Source organism: Delphinus delphis, chromosome 1 (assembly GCF_949987515.2).
Source record: "Delphinus delphis chromosome 1, mDelDel1.2, whole genome shotgun sequence".
Taxonomy (NCBI): domain Eukaryota; kingdom Metazoa; phylum Chordata; class Mammalia; order Artiodactyla; family Delphinidae; genus Delphinus; species Delphinus delphis.
This window is the reverse complement of record NC_082683.1, coordinates 57289190-57304782: the sequence shown is the minus strand read 5'-3', so window position 1 is coordinate 57304782 and position 15593 is coordinate 57289190. Positions and strand designations below refer to the sequence as shown.

Here is a 15593-nt window from a genome sequence, read left to right as displayed (position 1 = left end):
CTACTGACCATCTTTTCAATTTGCGGACTTTCTCCTTTCCAAAACTGACTTGTGGGAAACAGGCTAGGAGAAAATGTTGTTTGCAAGCAACATCTGCTTTTTACCCCAGAACACACATCTTCCCTGAACGCAAAGATCCAACCTGGAAAAATACAAAGTGAACAAAATCCCAATGATTGGAAAGGTTAAGTCTTTCAACTTCTCAAGGTGGCTTAGTTTCCCCATTTGTAAGTTGGGGGAAATATCGTTTTGAGATTGGTTTATGAGTGTTTAGCCCAGTGCATGTAATGGCAATCACTCAATAATGGTACATGTATTATTTGCAATAGGCTTGTTTTAGCTGCCTGATGACCGTTCGTCTGTGATCGGCACATGCTCCTTTTGAGGGAATGGCTCTTCCCCAACTGTCCTAGCCAAATGAATCCAAAAGGAGCTCCCACCTTATGAGTTGGCTAAAGGATGGCTAATAGTATTCACTTCCCTGGCCATAGGGACTGATTGGCCAAGGGTTGAGCCCACGGCCCTAGCCACGCATACCTACTTATATAACTATTAAGTGTTGTGAAAGAGAGAGACAGAGGGATCTGATCTTGTCTAAGAAGCTCAGTCTAAGGCTGTTGAACTTTGGACAAGTGATTTCTCCATTTTGGGCCTTAGGTTTTCCCTTCTATAAAATCAGAGGACTGAGTGGGAGGTTCCAGAAGGGCTACATCTGGGCTCTGGCAGGTTCCTCTCACCCTCTTGCTCTTCATGTACAGGCTGCTTCTTGGCTCTGCGGAAGGACCAGTGTACAGGGTTCTGTTGTGGCTGCCGTACCTAGCAAAGCACACCCTGCTATTTTACTTTCGGCTTCCTGTTTACCTTCCTCTTTGCCAGTCACATAACAAAGTAAAGGAAATTGGAATCAACTGCCAAGTGACCACTACCAAATTTGAAGGCTACTACAAGCTTGTAGTTCTGAAATTCACATTGCTCTGAAAACCAAGTTTTTTCTTGAGTTTGTTGGCAAACTCATTTGGCAGCAGTATTTGACCTGAAATTTGTATGAATACGAATACATTTTATTGTGGACATAAGTGTTTTTACCATAGGTTCTATACCCTGCCATGGATCTTTTATAGAACAGATGTATTACCTCCCTAAAATCTGAAAAATTCTGGCTGTGGGGATTTTGGGTAGGGGATTATAGACCTGTACTACTACTAGGTCTTTATCTAGTACTTTCTGGGGATAAAAAAAATTTCCCATGTGTGATTGTATAATCCCTGTGATACTGGCACTGTGGGTGTCATGCTTATTTTACAGATGGGCAGTTCAGCTGTTTATTTAGCACAATATGTATGACAAAAGTAGTGGCCAAATCAAGAGGGGAAATCTTGAAATATGGCTGAATTTGGATAAGTGGGATGGAAAGAGGTGGCATGGTGTAGAAAAGGCTGTTTGAATAGGATTCTGAATAAAGTACAGTTGACCCTTGAATAGTGGGAGTGTTAGGGGTGCCTACCCCAATCCTGTGCAGTCGAAAATCCAAGTACTGCTATTTCTGCCTCCAAAACAAAGGGACTAGTAAATGACTCACCCAAGGGCAGGAAGCTGAGAGTTTGGATAGAATCAGGACTCAAACCCTAATTCTTTTGATTCCCCATATTGTGATCTCCAATCAAACACTAACCTTCCCCCCTGTAAAATGGAAATACAGGCACTATATTTATTGGAAAAAGATACCCACGTATAAGAGGACCCAACACAGCTCAAATCTGTGTTTAAGGGTCAACTGTGCATATTTTAGACTATCCCTTGGTTGTAATGGAGGTATAATCAGAGATAAGGAAATGAGTGGGTCAATCTTCTGAGAGGATAGTCAGAAAACAAACATGGCCCTTCCTCTCATGAGGCTTACGATCACAAGGGGGTGATAATCCTACAAAACCAAAATGCCCCCTGTGACTAGTGCTACATAGAAGACTTAAGTCTTTAGTAAGAGCCAGTGTAAATCCACCTAGAAATAACATTTTTGGCATATGGCCTTCGTTTTTCCTAACCATACATATGCATGAAATATATCCCTTGAACAAAACTGGGGTCATCCTGCTCTTTTCACTTAAAGGTATGACACAGATTGTGGCAGAGGAGAGAGCTAAACGAGCTGTTTCATCCTTTTTGGCCGAATATTAGCATTAGCCACTTAGGAGATTTGTAGACACAGCCCAGTTGTGTTTATAGTGTGTTTCTGAAATGCAACCACTTGTCTGCTGAACACTGGAGGCAGATGCAGACAGCAATGCAGTAAGGCCACATGGCAAGGCAGTTCATGGAGCCGGGAATTCAGGCTGTTTGAAAGCTCAGAACCACCAGCCATCCAAATTTCCACCCTCTACAAATATGTGTTCAGAGGGGATTAATGGAGTATTCAGACTCAGAACGACTGGCACCACAGCCAGAGCTGGTTTCTCTTGTTCACTCAGCTAAAGCACAACTGGTGACAAGGGTAGACTGAGGGCGAGTTCTTTCCCTCAACCCAGATTTTCTGGTCGGGAGTTTAAAGTGGCTCAGGAATTTAAAATGGCTCTGATGCCATTCTCTGCTTCATTTCGTTCAGTTCTGAAACAAACCACACTAACTCAGGGTCCAGATCTTTTTCTGCTTAAAAAGCTTAAGTGGGGGGCTTCCCTGGTGGCGCAATGGTTGAGGGTCTGTCTGCCAATGCGGGGGACACGGGTTCGTGCCCCGGTTGGGGGGGATCCCACATGCCGCGGAGTGGCTGGGCCCGTGAGCCATGGCCGCTGAGCCTGTGCGTATGGAGCCTGTGCTCTGCAACGGGAGAGGCCACAACAGTGAGAGGCCCGCGTACCGCAAAAAAAAAAAAAAAAGCTTAAGTGTATATTCCTCACATTAATTCGAAGTCCATTGTCTTTTGGAGAGAAAGAGCAAAACCATTTATTTTAGAACCTACCTGAACTCACTTGGCAAACATGTTCTAGTTGGTGTGCAGAAAGACACATTTAACCAGCTCTACATTCAGTCAACCATTCATGTTAATGATGATAATAGCAAAAAGTGAAATTGTATAATCAGGCCAAATTTAGATTAGGCCTCACCTCTCCTCTTTCTTTAGGAAATCAGGAGCTTCCCCACCTTACAGTAGTGCTCCCTGGACAGTGAATGACAAAAGGGGTGAGTCCTGCATAATCCACAGCTGTTGTAATCCGCCCTGCAGGAAATGGTAAAAATAAATGCTTTCTTACGGGACTCGTACATTTATTTTATGTCGCTTAATTTCTAACAAATATATTAAGTTAGAGGAAAATCTTATTTAGCTAGAATTATAGGGCATGGAGTCATTAATTCATTTCCCTGAGATGGTGCCTACTCTTCCTCTCCTTGTGCCCTCCTTGTACTCAGCATGCAGTTCTACTGTTGCACTTACAACAGTTCTACTGTTGCCACACCTCTGAAGCCATAAGCCAAGCATAGTAGCTTGCATAAGTACAGGCCCAAATATCTGTTGAATACTCTATATGGAAACATGATGAAAACTTGTCACCACTGACTTTAAATGTAAAGAAAACTTTATCATCAATTTGGACAAAGGAGAATTAGAATTCAAGTCCAGTTTATATGGCAGTTCCTCAGTGTTCTTCACAGAATAAGTAGACTTTAGAAGTACATTCGAGTTTACTTCTTAGAACAAGCAAAATGACATTTTAAGTACAGTTGACCTGTGGACAACGCAGGGGCTGGGGCGCTGACCCTCTATGCAGTTGAAAATCCGCATATAATTTACAGTCTGCCCTCTGTATACAATTCCTCTCTCATCCAGTGTCCCACGTCCACGGATTCAACCAACCATGGATCATGTAGTGCTGTAGTATTTACTACTGAAAGAAATATGCATATAAATGGACCCATTAAGTTCAAACCTGTTTAGTTCAAGGGTCAACTGTGTATTATGTATCCTAAATAAGTCACAGAAGCTAGTATAAAAACAAATTAAGATAAAAAACAATCATGTTCGGAAAAGGAAAAACACACACATACAGATGTCAAAGATGCCAGCACAATACTAAGGGTAAATAAGAAATAAGGTTACAGAAAATTGGTATTAGAAGACAGATTAATGCAGATATTTAAATACATAAAATCAGTCCATAACTGGGGGGGGGTATGACCCTTAAGATTCTGCAAAGGATAAACTTGATTATTAAAGAGCAGAGTCGATTTTACGATAAAAAGTTTATAATCAGTAGACTTATGTGATACAGGAAGGTCATTTTTAGGGAGAGAGATTTATATGGTTTTCCACATTAGCACTTTTCATGAATATGGATTATAGTTAGGAAAACCTGTATTTCTGATTTGGTATTTAGTAGAGATATAGAGCTGGTTACACACCCCCTAGCGTCATCAGCACACATCTTGCCTATGAAAATTCATCAGCCCCAATTTTCAAAGTGCCCACTCTTAATTTTCCATTGAGAGTAAATCAAGTACTGTGACAAAAGTTTTTCTGCAAATTCACATGTGCCATATACACTGCACTGCAAAAGAAGGAAACAAAATGTTTTTAATTAAATAGTTCAGAGGAAGAGAAACAGGTGAATAGAGGTCCACAGACCAAAGGATCTCTCTGGAGGAAAAAAAAAAAGACAAAAATACATCATTCACCCATGAGGTCAAAGGGATCAGGAGCCACCGAAACACTAGTTCACGCACTTCGTCTAGGAGCAGAAGGAACAGAAGTTGTATATATTTGCATTGTAAACAGTGTGCATTATACAAACTTAAAATCTATAATTAAAACCTATTCAATCTAATAAAAATCATTCACAAAGCATTATATAGGCAAATATGTTTAAAAAAATATTTTAATAAGCATATTCAGAATGGCAGACAGGGAACAGGGGAAGGGAATTTCCTAATAGTGCAAAATTACTATGCATAAATTTTAAAACATCTAATTCATAATTTTAAATGCCTATTTGAATATTACTTCAAATACATTTGAAAGCTTAACAGATTTGTGTTGAACTGAGTTACAAATTTTGAACTCTTTTGAAAGCACATCATCATAAAACAGAAAACCATTCCAAATGAAGATAGATAGATAGTGCTTTGCTGGGGGTAGGTATGGGGTGAGGGAGACTAAGTAACTATTAACGAAGCCTTCTTTTCCCAATGCAATTTGTCAAGAGTTCAAGAGTTATGAAATGTACTAAATCTTAAGCAAATTAAATTCATGGTATTACTAAAAATTTTTAAAGTAGTGCAATGACATCAAGTTATAGTGGCTGCATTATGAAGAACAAAGTACTGTGTGAAATACCTGTATAAACATAAAATACAATTAAATATTTCTCTATGAAAAGCTGAGCATTATGTATTATAATAGTGGAATGTCTTTCATTAGGCATACTTTAAAAAGATCAAGAAAAGTAAAACTTCCTAACATGTATACAACATGTGCCGTATTTGCAAACATGCCTGAGAATTTATTTAAAATGTTCCTGTAATGTTAGTCTGCAAGAACTTCACAAACCTGCAAACAAAATGCATCTTTCAAAAAAAAGGTGAAAATGGCAACTCTAATATTGCAACAACTTAAAGTTCATCATCACTATTTCTATAGACCACCTTTGACAAAGAGCTAGGACACTTTGGATTCGTATAATAAAAGCTGATTTAGAAAATGGATAGTGACCATCTGCAAAAGCTGCCATTCTGGATAAATTAATGTTCTAGGTAAAACAAAAACAAGAAGTTGTTCACGCTTCTCAACACTTCCACCCAAAACTTTGATTTACTTGGATGTGTATGTAACAACAATGAATCTACATCATATGAAGTCAAGTGTTGTAAAGTGGCTTTTAACACTGTTTGGGGAGAAAAAGTTGTTCACATTGGTGGAGGGAAGCAGTCTGAACATAGGTTAATAGTAATACTTCATGGGGGATAAGGCCTAAACCAATTTCTCAGTGCAAACCTCTACTCAATTGCATTAGACAGTTGAGCCATTAAAAACAAGACCGCAGAAGATTTATTTTAAAAAGGCATTGGCTCTTTGATGGCTGAAAATGAATCAGTAGAAGCATTTGGGGTATGCCTGTGTGATAAAACAATAGTTAATAATCTTTTATAAAAGTTTGGATATAGGTTGGTCTATCAGCTGTATAAAACTACATTTTTTAAACAAGAATTTTGCACTAAAAATAAAATGGCACTATTGCAAGGCTATGCAAATGGATGATCCTATTTGTAATCACACAGAGCAGTGGTTACTGAATATCTTATTTTCATTTTGGAAATACACTATCAAATCTGAAAAGCTGGATTGTTAACTGGAAGTCTAAAAACTTCTAACTTTATCACTTTTTCCTCATAAAATCAGTACTGTTGCCTGCCAACTCCTTGTGTGTGCCAACATCTAAGTATCACTTGACCTTTTCCCCTGTTTATTTAATGCAAAACTGGGAAATTTTGTAATGCATATAAAAATAACTGAACAGGATTCTGGTCAGCATGATACATTTAAGCACTTAAGCCAACATTAAACTTTTGTCTTGATTCAAAAATAATTTTGAAAATTATAGCAAATGCAAAACAAACTATGTGATCTAAGTATCATGCTTAATTTCAGAGTTCTCAAACTATTTGTCCTTAAGTAGAAACTTGAAAAAAAACAAATGTTCACAATCCTTTATGAATGCTTTTACCACCTGGATATAAGAAACATGACTTAGTTACTACACAAACACTTAAAAATTCATTAGAAAAACCTTAGCAAAATAAAATGAAAGCTGACAGACTCAGAATATCAATTCCTCTCATAAAAGTTTACCAACTGTACAAGTTAAGAAAATTATACAAGCTTTTGTATTAAGAAAGGACAGCTCAGTCAAGACATATGTACTGTAAAAATCTTCCAAAGGCTACAAAGAATCTGGAAAAATACAGAATGTATTTCTTAAGCCCAGATAAGAATATGGAAAGACATCATTGATGTCAACAATTTTACATATACAAACCTGACTTGGTTTATTTTTAAACTTCTATATATAAAAAAATCATGCTAGCATAACTTTCAGGATTCATAAGGGTTTCCTTAATGATAACTCAATTTGTATGGAGAAGAAAAATGCCATAAAAGACATTTCAAGAAACTCAGAAAAATTGGTGTTAATCAGAAATTTGAACTTGTTTTTTTCCTTCTCTGCCATCAAACTAAGCAAAAAGTACCTTGTAGTGAAATTTTAGGATTAATACATCAAATGAGAAGGTACAGATATATCTTTCAAATTTACTAAACTATTTGTTTTATATCCTTAAAAGGGCCTTCACAATTTTAAAGTAAAAAGTCTGCAAAAGGCAGAATTATGAAATCTTATTTACTAAAGTTAGGACAATTCAAATTTTCAAATTTTAACCAACTGCTTCAAGGAAGTCAACTTTTTAAGGTCACCCATCAACCCTGAAAACTTTAGTCACACCAGAATTTACTCCAAAGAAAGTAAAATAAGTCTAAAATTTAGTCGTCTGTGTTTTCAAGTTCTTCAAATTTTCCATGTGAGACTGCATCTTGGAAAAATTCAGAAGAACCCGGACTTTCTTTTCCATTGCTGTTCACCCTTCGCCTTTTGGCAGGTCTCTCACTTTTTTCATCAAAATCACTTTCATTTCTTGCAGTCGTATGGGCAATTTTTGGGTCAGTGGTAAGGTTATCTGTTTCATAACCATTAGTATCCATATCTGTGTGAAGTGGTTTCTTACTTCCACCTGTTGGTCCATTAACGTGTAACCCTTCAACTTTCACTTCTTCTTTGTTTAATGTTTCACCTGGTCCGTTAGATGACACCCCTAAGTTGGAAGAAACATGAATGAAACTGCTAATATTAAAAAGCTAAATCTGTAAACTATTATAACACAGCTATAAACAGCTGTAAAATAACTTTTTATTGAGCAAGTGAGGTATCAAATCTGTGTATACATATGGTTTGAATTCTGGCTTTATTTACTTTAGTAGCTGTGTGACCTTAGGCATGTTATTTACACTCTCTCGTACCTCAGTTTCATCACATATACAATGAGGATAACAACAAATTTATAGGATTGCTGTGAAGATTAAATAAGTTAATAAATGTAAAGAATTAAGAACAGAATTTGGCATATATTAATAGCATGCTGGTATTATACGTAGCAACAAATAAGCAATGGATCCAGCAGTCTAAATAAGCTGAGTTAAAGCAAAGATATGCATAAATTATTCAGATTTAGCAAAAAGGCCAAAACTTTCTAAAACCATGAAAAAATTATATTCTTTCTTTAGAAGTTTGAGTTTTCTACTGCCGTATATAAAAAGCAGGATGACACGACGTTTTCATTCTTAATGTGAATCTACAGGTATTATGCTTTAAGGGTAAAGATCATATGCTATATTTATCTAAACGGATTTAAATATTCTGTCATAATGTTAAATTAATTCTTGCACTGTCCAAGCGTACACTTGAAAATGCTAAAAGTAAACACAAATTCCTTCATAACAGATTGAGAAAAGAAAGAGTATAATTACTCTAATGAAGTGACAAAAGGTCACGTTAGAGTTGACTGCAAAATGGAGAAATTTTGCAAATACTTAATGTAAAATACAGAATGTGCCACTGGAGATAATTTAAATTTAATTTTCTGAAAAATATTCACTATAAAGAACGAGAGCCTCAAATACACATTTTGGTCCAATAAAATATACTATTTCCCCAGCTCAAAGGTGCACTCAAGTCATGTATGCTTATGCGATTATGCGCCATATGACAGTGGAGGAGTGATTTTGTCATAGTAAGCACAAGAAGCTTGGTGACACTCTCATTAGGTCAAAAAGCACTAGTAGATTTCAAGACATGAATTAAAGCCCCTTACAAAAAAAGACAGTTGGGTTGCAAAGTTCCTTCCTTTCCTTGAAAAACCTGGAAATCTTAATTGTACCTGATGTGAATGGCTTCTGGGCTGAGTAATTTATAAGTAACTTATGAACACTCTTCCTTGGCTAACTGCATGTTATCATCAAATGGTTAAAAAACAAAGAAGGAAAAGAAAGGGAAACAATTTATTTGGTGTTATCAGCAAATAAGAAAAGAGAGAAATACAGTAGTCCCTGGCATCTGTAGGGGATTGGTTCCAGGACCCCCTCGGATACCAAAACCCATAGATGCTCATCCCTTATATAAATAAGACAGCACGAAAAATTCATATGACCCATGTACTTTCAATCATCTCTAGATTTCTTATAATACCTAATAAAGTGTAAATGCTATGTAAATAGCTGTCAGCACAGAGCAAATTCAAGTTTTGCTTTGTGGAATTTTCTGGAATTTTTTCTTTCTTCAAATATTTTTGCTATGCAGTTGGTTGAATCTGCAGATGCAGAGCCCATCGATACAGAGGGCTGACTGTACTACCAACCGTCTGCCTCCCTGAGTTTCCACCCCTAGTCCCAAAGTCAGTCTCAGCTTCTTATTCAACTTCAGGATGGATGTGATTGGCATTAGAAATCATGTCAATGAACCTTCTTGAATCAGGAAACAGCTGGGCCCTAATATTTGTTTGGCTTGTTCTTAGAGGGGAAGTAGTGAGGGAATAGAGAGGAGTCATTAAATGAAGAAAGTATATTCACCACAGTAATATTAAATGCCAGTGTGAGAGCAAAGATCAGAACAAAGTTCAAATTCTTCACAGTATTCCTCTTCTAGTTTCTGTCAGGGGGAGGTTAGCTCTCCACTGGCCCTCCCCTAAAGCTGTTACATCAGAATGCAGGTGTGCAGAGCTTGTCTCTAATTCACCAGTTTCCTCCTAAAAAGGACTGGAGGATTTATTACTTTCTGCTTAGCAATGGTCTTACTTAAGACTATTTTAATTAAAGTAGAAATCAAGATAATTCTCTGACTAGGTCTTACTGATCAGCTCAGTGATCCTTGGTCCACTGTATATTTTAAACAAGAACACTATCTGAATCTCAAACATATTAGTATGCTTTTTGCTTCTCTTTTTCATGGACATAAAAATGAATGTTTCTGTACAATATTAATGCACAGGCTGACACCTGCTTTATCTTTACTCGTCCTTCAAGGTTATTATGTTATCAAGGAGGAAAATATTTTAAAGAGTGCCCTTGTTATCTGCTTCTTTTCGTTTATATGCTTAAATCAGTTTCCTAATAAAGTGTTACAAGCTCTGAAAGTATTTCATAAATATCTGTGTATTTCTGATGTGAAACGGCTGGAGTTTCGGTCTAAGACTTAACAAGAATACTTATATCTAGACATTCCAACCTGATAAGAAAACAGATGCTATTTTCTTAATTTCTTAAAAGAAATGGTCACTGTTGATAGTATACTTTATTATATATACTTTTTAGTGATATCAATGGGAATTCTTTCCAACTGACTTGTACATATTCTGTGTGTTAGTATATATGTATGCTGATACTATGTTTCATCTGGTATTTACAATTATGACTTCAGTTCTGCTTTGGAAGTTTAAGAGACACCAAAACTGAATTTTCCAAGCTACTGAAAGAAAAGTGCCCGTCACTATGAAGAAATCTACGTGTTCTTTGGTTGCTTACCATTTTGATTACTATTGCTTATAGTGCCATCTTCTTTCTCAGACTGGCTGTTACTACTGTTTGAGGCAGTTGGGGGAGGGGATGGTGCTCGACTAGAAGCAGCACTTTCACTTTCATCTAGAAGACGATCCATGTAATCCCTTAAAATTGAGTAAAATAATAAGACAATTATTTTCTTATATTAAAAACAGCTGAAAATTAAAATTGACTTAAGTTAAATTTAGAAGGCTTTATTAGCAAATATATCCTAATTTTCACTTACATTTATTCCAGTGCCTCATCTATGACACCAGTATCTGAACATTTAAATGGAAAAGCTCCTTTTGGTTACATGTTTGTAGGAAAAATATGTAAGTCCTCTACACTAGCAAATTTTAGAGACCTATAGGAAGTTTTAAAACTTTAAAAACTGTAGGCAAGTGATCAGAGGGGCCCAACTAAAATCAGAAAATCTGTAAATGAAGAGGCAGGGATGATGTCAATCAGGAGGAGTACAGAAGAATGTCTGAACAGACACAGGTTGGAACTGTAAAGCTCATAAAGACTACTGGATGGCTACGGCAATACCTGAAAGACAAATTAGGACCTAATAATGAATAACCTTCCTGTTACCTTCTGCTAGAGCTAAGCTATAGTAAGCTCACTAAGTTCCTGGGCTTATCTGCCAGCTGTATCTGCCCATATATTGTTAGAGGTGAAGTTACTTCCTTCCCTAAGTCATTCCTAACTGTATGGCATGGGAAGACATTTGTGGTTAAGTGACATTGGGTTGAGGTTAGAAGATCTGAACGAAATACTTCTCTCTCTCAGGTCTAGTGTCTTTACCTATAAAATGCATGTAACCATACATGACCTATCTACCACACAGGGCTGTTGTATACGATATGTGTAGCGAAGTGTTTTATGATCTATGAAGTGCTATTAAGTCACTAGAATAAAGGTCAGCAAACTATGGCCTGTGGGCTGGCCACCTATTTTTGTGGACAGTATTTTACTGCAACACAGCCACATCCATTCACTTACACAGTGTCTATGGCTGCTTTTCACAATAGCAGAGCTAAGTAGTTGCAAGAGAACTTAACGCCTGCAAAAGCCTAAAACATTTACTCTCTAGCTCTTTACAGAAAAAGTCTGCCATCACCTGTGCTGGAATAGTTCCCTGAAAGCAGGGAGTTTAGTCTGCTTTATCACTGCACCACCAGTGCCTAAGTTGTGCACGGTGCAGAGAAGTGCAATAAAAACCAAAATACCTTATTTATTTTTAAATTCCCTCAGAATAAGTATAACAAATAGTAAGGCAAATCCTATCTTTTAGAATTTTGTGAGCGGCGTAAGTAAGAATGTGGACAAGAAGGAAACCACGGAAGGGCTTTGGGACTTTACTGAAAGTCTGTGGTAACAGTCTAGAACAGACTAGTAACTATAGTTTTAATCTCAAACTACGTGATCACGTTGTCGTTTATATACAGGGACATACATTATAAATGTGTAGTTTACAATATAGGGATGTAGAATCTGACCTCAAGAAGCTTCCAACAGGTTAAGAGTACAAACTAACACATATCAAAGAAACATATATGACCACGAACTAATCAATTTAACATTCTAGGCCTTATTTTCCTCATCTATAAATGGAGGGAATGAAATTTCATGGTCTTTTAAGATCTCTTTGGCTTTATGTCATTCACCATTACAGAACAATCACACAGAAACAGAATGAGCATGATGAATGCAATGCCAAAGGGACTTCAGAAGCTAAAGCTAACAGAAACAGATGATGCATGAGGAAGAATTGTTGGAAATAAATTTGGCATAGTGGGAATGGGTAATGGAGGATGTTAAAAGCCACGCAAAGGAAGCTAGAACTGACTAGATATCAAAATTATTTTAAATTTCTGAATATAACAATGATATTGTGAAAGACTTATTACTATTATTTCTTAAAGGTTAATGGCATCCAGAATGCTTAAGAAAGGAAGAGTCAGGTAGACCGTACAGGAGGCTGGAGTAGCATTCAAATAGTTCGAGTTATGCTGAGTTAATTTTTACTTTGAAAAAAATTATTTGCAAGGCTGTTACAGCAAAATCTTCAATTTGTATATGGCTACCAATTCTTCCAGGTAGGTAGTGAACTGACAGAATCCACAGTAGGATCTTTCAAAGGCCATTTATAGGCAGAAAAGTGGCAATGTGCTTCATTCTGGTGAACAAATGGAAGGTAACAATGTAACAGAAAAATGAGCAAATAACTTTCAGGATAATCTGCTCTTAACTATTGATTCTGACTAAGGAGGAAAATTTTAAAATTCAGTCCAATTTTTGTCTAAAGGCATTAACTTAATGTTTTGTGCGGTCACTTAAAGTGCAACTATTAACAGAAAGAGAAGGTCCTGGAAGCAAACTAGAAAAATATCTTCATGCCTACAGAAAACCACAATTTCTCCCAATCTGGAATATACGGTCTGGTCGTGGCTTCTTATAGGAGATTTAACACAGCTAAAAGGGACAAACAGGAGTAAAAGAATTATAGTTTTCAGTTAAAAAAACAAAAAACTTTAAAAAAAGACCCCGGAGGGGATATAACTGAAGCCTACAAAAACACAGTATTCTTGTCTAGGGGGAAAAGCATTTCTTCACTTCCTACCATAACACCAGGGAACATGCTGTTAACTCTTAAAGCCTGAGAAAAGAGAAGATATGGGATTACTTTTAACTGAGACTACTCCACCTACAGAATACTTAAACCTTAAGGAGAATCAAGGTTACAAATATAAATATCTTCAAAAAGTTTTCAGAAGCTACGGAGAGATTATTAGAAAAACTAAAATGTTTGGCAGCACATCCCTACCTAACCTGTTGAGCTTGACATCACAGAGGACCAACTAAGCCAGCCCACAACACTTCCCTTGGTGATGCTTTCTGAAAGAGAAAACTGGATGAACCATGGGTCTGACCCAGCATGGCAATTCTTATGTTCTTACTGCTGGTGACGACAGATTGCCTGTAGTTCATGTGTGAACATTATTTCTGAAATGGGTGAAAAAAATGAAAGATGTTACTATTGCTTTTCCCTATAGAATAGCTTGAAAACTGACTATTTTAAGATATACTCTGAAGACTAGATAGCTGTATCTAGTTCTACATCACTGTGCCTCAACACTACCAATAAATACAAATTTAACTATAAATTGATAACAGTAAGCAATTATATAAAATTTGGAATACTGTTATATATAAAATTCTACTCATTATGAGATTTGAACAAGGGAGAATGAGGCACAGAGTCCAATGTCTCATGACTTCCAGGGGCAATCATACCCATTTATTCCCTTTTAGATAATTCTGCTTTGGATTTTAGAGTGTTTGATCCTCCAAGGAAGTGACCAGCAGAGACACCTGTAAATGAACATGACCAAGAAATAGTGCAGCCTAGGAGTTTGAAAAGCACAAGCAAATATGAATATAAGCACATCTTCCAAAGGCAGTTATTTGGCCAAGCTTAAGAACTTCAGTGGTGCATGGTGACCAAATGAAGTCACAACTTTGCATTATTTTTATTCCATAAACATTAGGGAATACTTAAGGTATTGGCAAAGTTAATTTGTATATGGTAAAGTCAATTCCACCACAACAAATTCATCAGCATTTTAGAGCAACTCACGTGAAATGAAGGGTTCAATACTCTATGTACTATATACTTAAGTAACAAATTGCTAGTGGGAGTGGGAACAGTGTTTCATTCCACAGCTAGACTGAATGAAGCTAAGAGAATTTGGTGCGTGGGGAATGGATTAGACATATAGGCATTTTGCTTAAAAACAGGATATAATAAACTATACTCCCTCTATCACTGGGAGTTAGCTAAAGGTACATTACTTATTAAATATTATTTGTTAAAGGAAAAGGTTTCAGAATATTTAGGGAAAGGGAAGTCATCATGCACATGTGCACCTCTCTATAAAAAACTTTGTAATAAAAGAAAATGCAATTTTACCTAACTTATTATAACCCTACGTGTCTTTTCCCTTTGATATCATCTATATCCAAATCTGATTTTGGTTCCCAGAATCAAAAATAGATTGGGAAAGGAAAAATATTAATTTCCCTTCCTCTTTAAAGGGCCTCTATTAGGCATATGGCCCTATAAGTTTTAGAAAAGATAGTCTCTCCTATTCTTACTGCTCTCTCTCAGTGTTATTAGATCAAAACTGTATGCGCTTATACTGAATGGAATAGAATTTAACAAAAACATGCCTTCACAGCTGTTCTGATCCATTTCCTCTCAGGAATACTACTGAAAACATACACTCTTAACATTCGCTTTGATAAATTTGTTGTCTCAAGATGAACTGTAGTTTACAATGTATTTATAATACACTGAAAAGTCTAAATGCCCTATGAAGATGTCAATAAATGGATAAATTGAAACTAATGTAAACTTTTATCCTATCAAGAGAAAGAAGATTCTAAAAATTACAATTTTCTCAAGAAAAATTTAGAAAAGCTTAGCAAAAATGACTCAAAAGAAAAAATACTCACGTGACACCAGGATGAAGATTATATTTCTTTTTTCCAAATCGCGTTTGCTGAGCAAAGAAATCGTAACGTTCAGATTTTTTCCACATATAATAGAATGCTACACATTCACCAACTGACCTTGTTCGAACCTATAAGAAACAAATACTTGTTTTTAACAAGTATCTCCTCCTTAAAGGAGTTATCTCATGAAAAATACCTGAAGTTTGAAAACAAATTTAGCTGGTCTTTAAGTAATACATAATACCACTTACAAAATACAACACTGTAGCAGCCGTGTTAAAAATTACTCTTTCTGAACTCCCATTAAGAAAAATAATACATTGGCAACAGGTCTTCAGATATTTAGCATTATGCTTTTTTTTTAACCTTTTAATTTTCTTTAACATCTTTATTGGAATAATAGTTGCTTCACAATGCTGTGTTTCTCCTGTATAACAAAGTG

The 15593-nt window shown here is 36.3% G+C and overlaps 1 protein-coding gene across 9 annotated transcripts in view; it reads right to left on the bottom strand.

Moving 5' to 3' along the window:
- Window positions 1-4573: 4573 nt before the first annotated feature.
- MIER1 (MIER1 transcriptional regulator) overlaps window positions 4574-15593 on the bottom strand; it is a 56338-nt gene continuing 45318 nt past the window's right edge. For all 9 annotated transcript variants that reach the window (XM_060023601.2, XM_060023541.2, XM_060023548.2 and 6 more), the window contains 3 exons: window positions 15152-15279; window positions 10613-10752; window positions 4574-7851 (listed from right to left, as the gene is read on the bottom strand). In XM_060023601.2, the coding sequence (XP_059879584.1) occupies window positions 7523-7851; window positions 10613-10752; window positions 15152-15279 (597 nt within the window). In that variant the 3' untranslated portion in view covers window positions 4574-7522. The remainder of the gene's footprint in view (window positions 7852-10612; window positions 10753-15151; window positions 15280-15593) is intronic.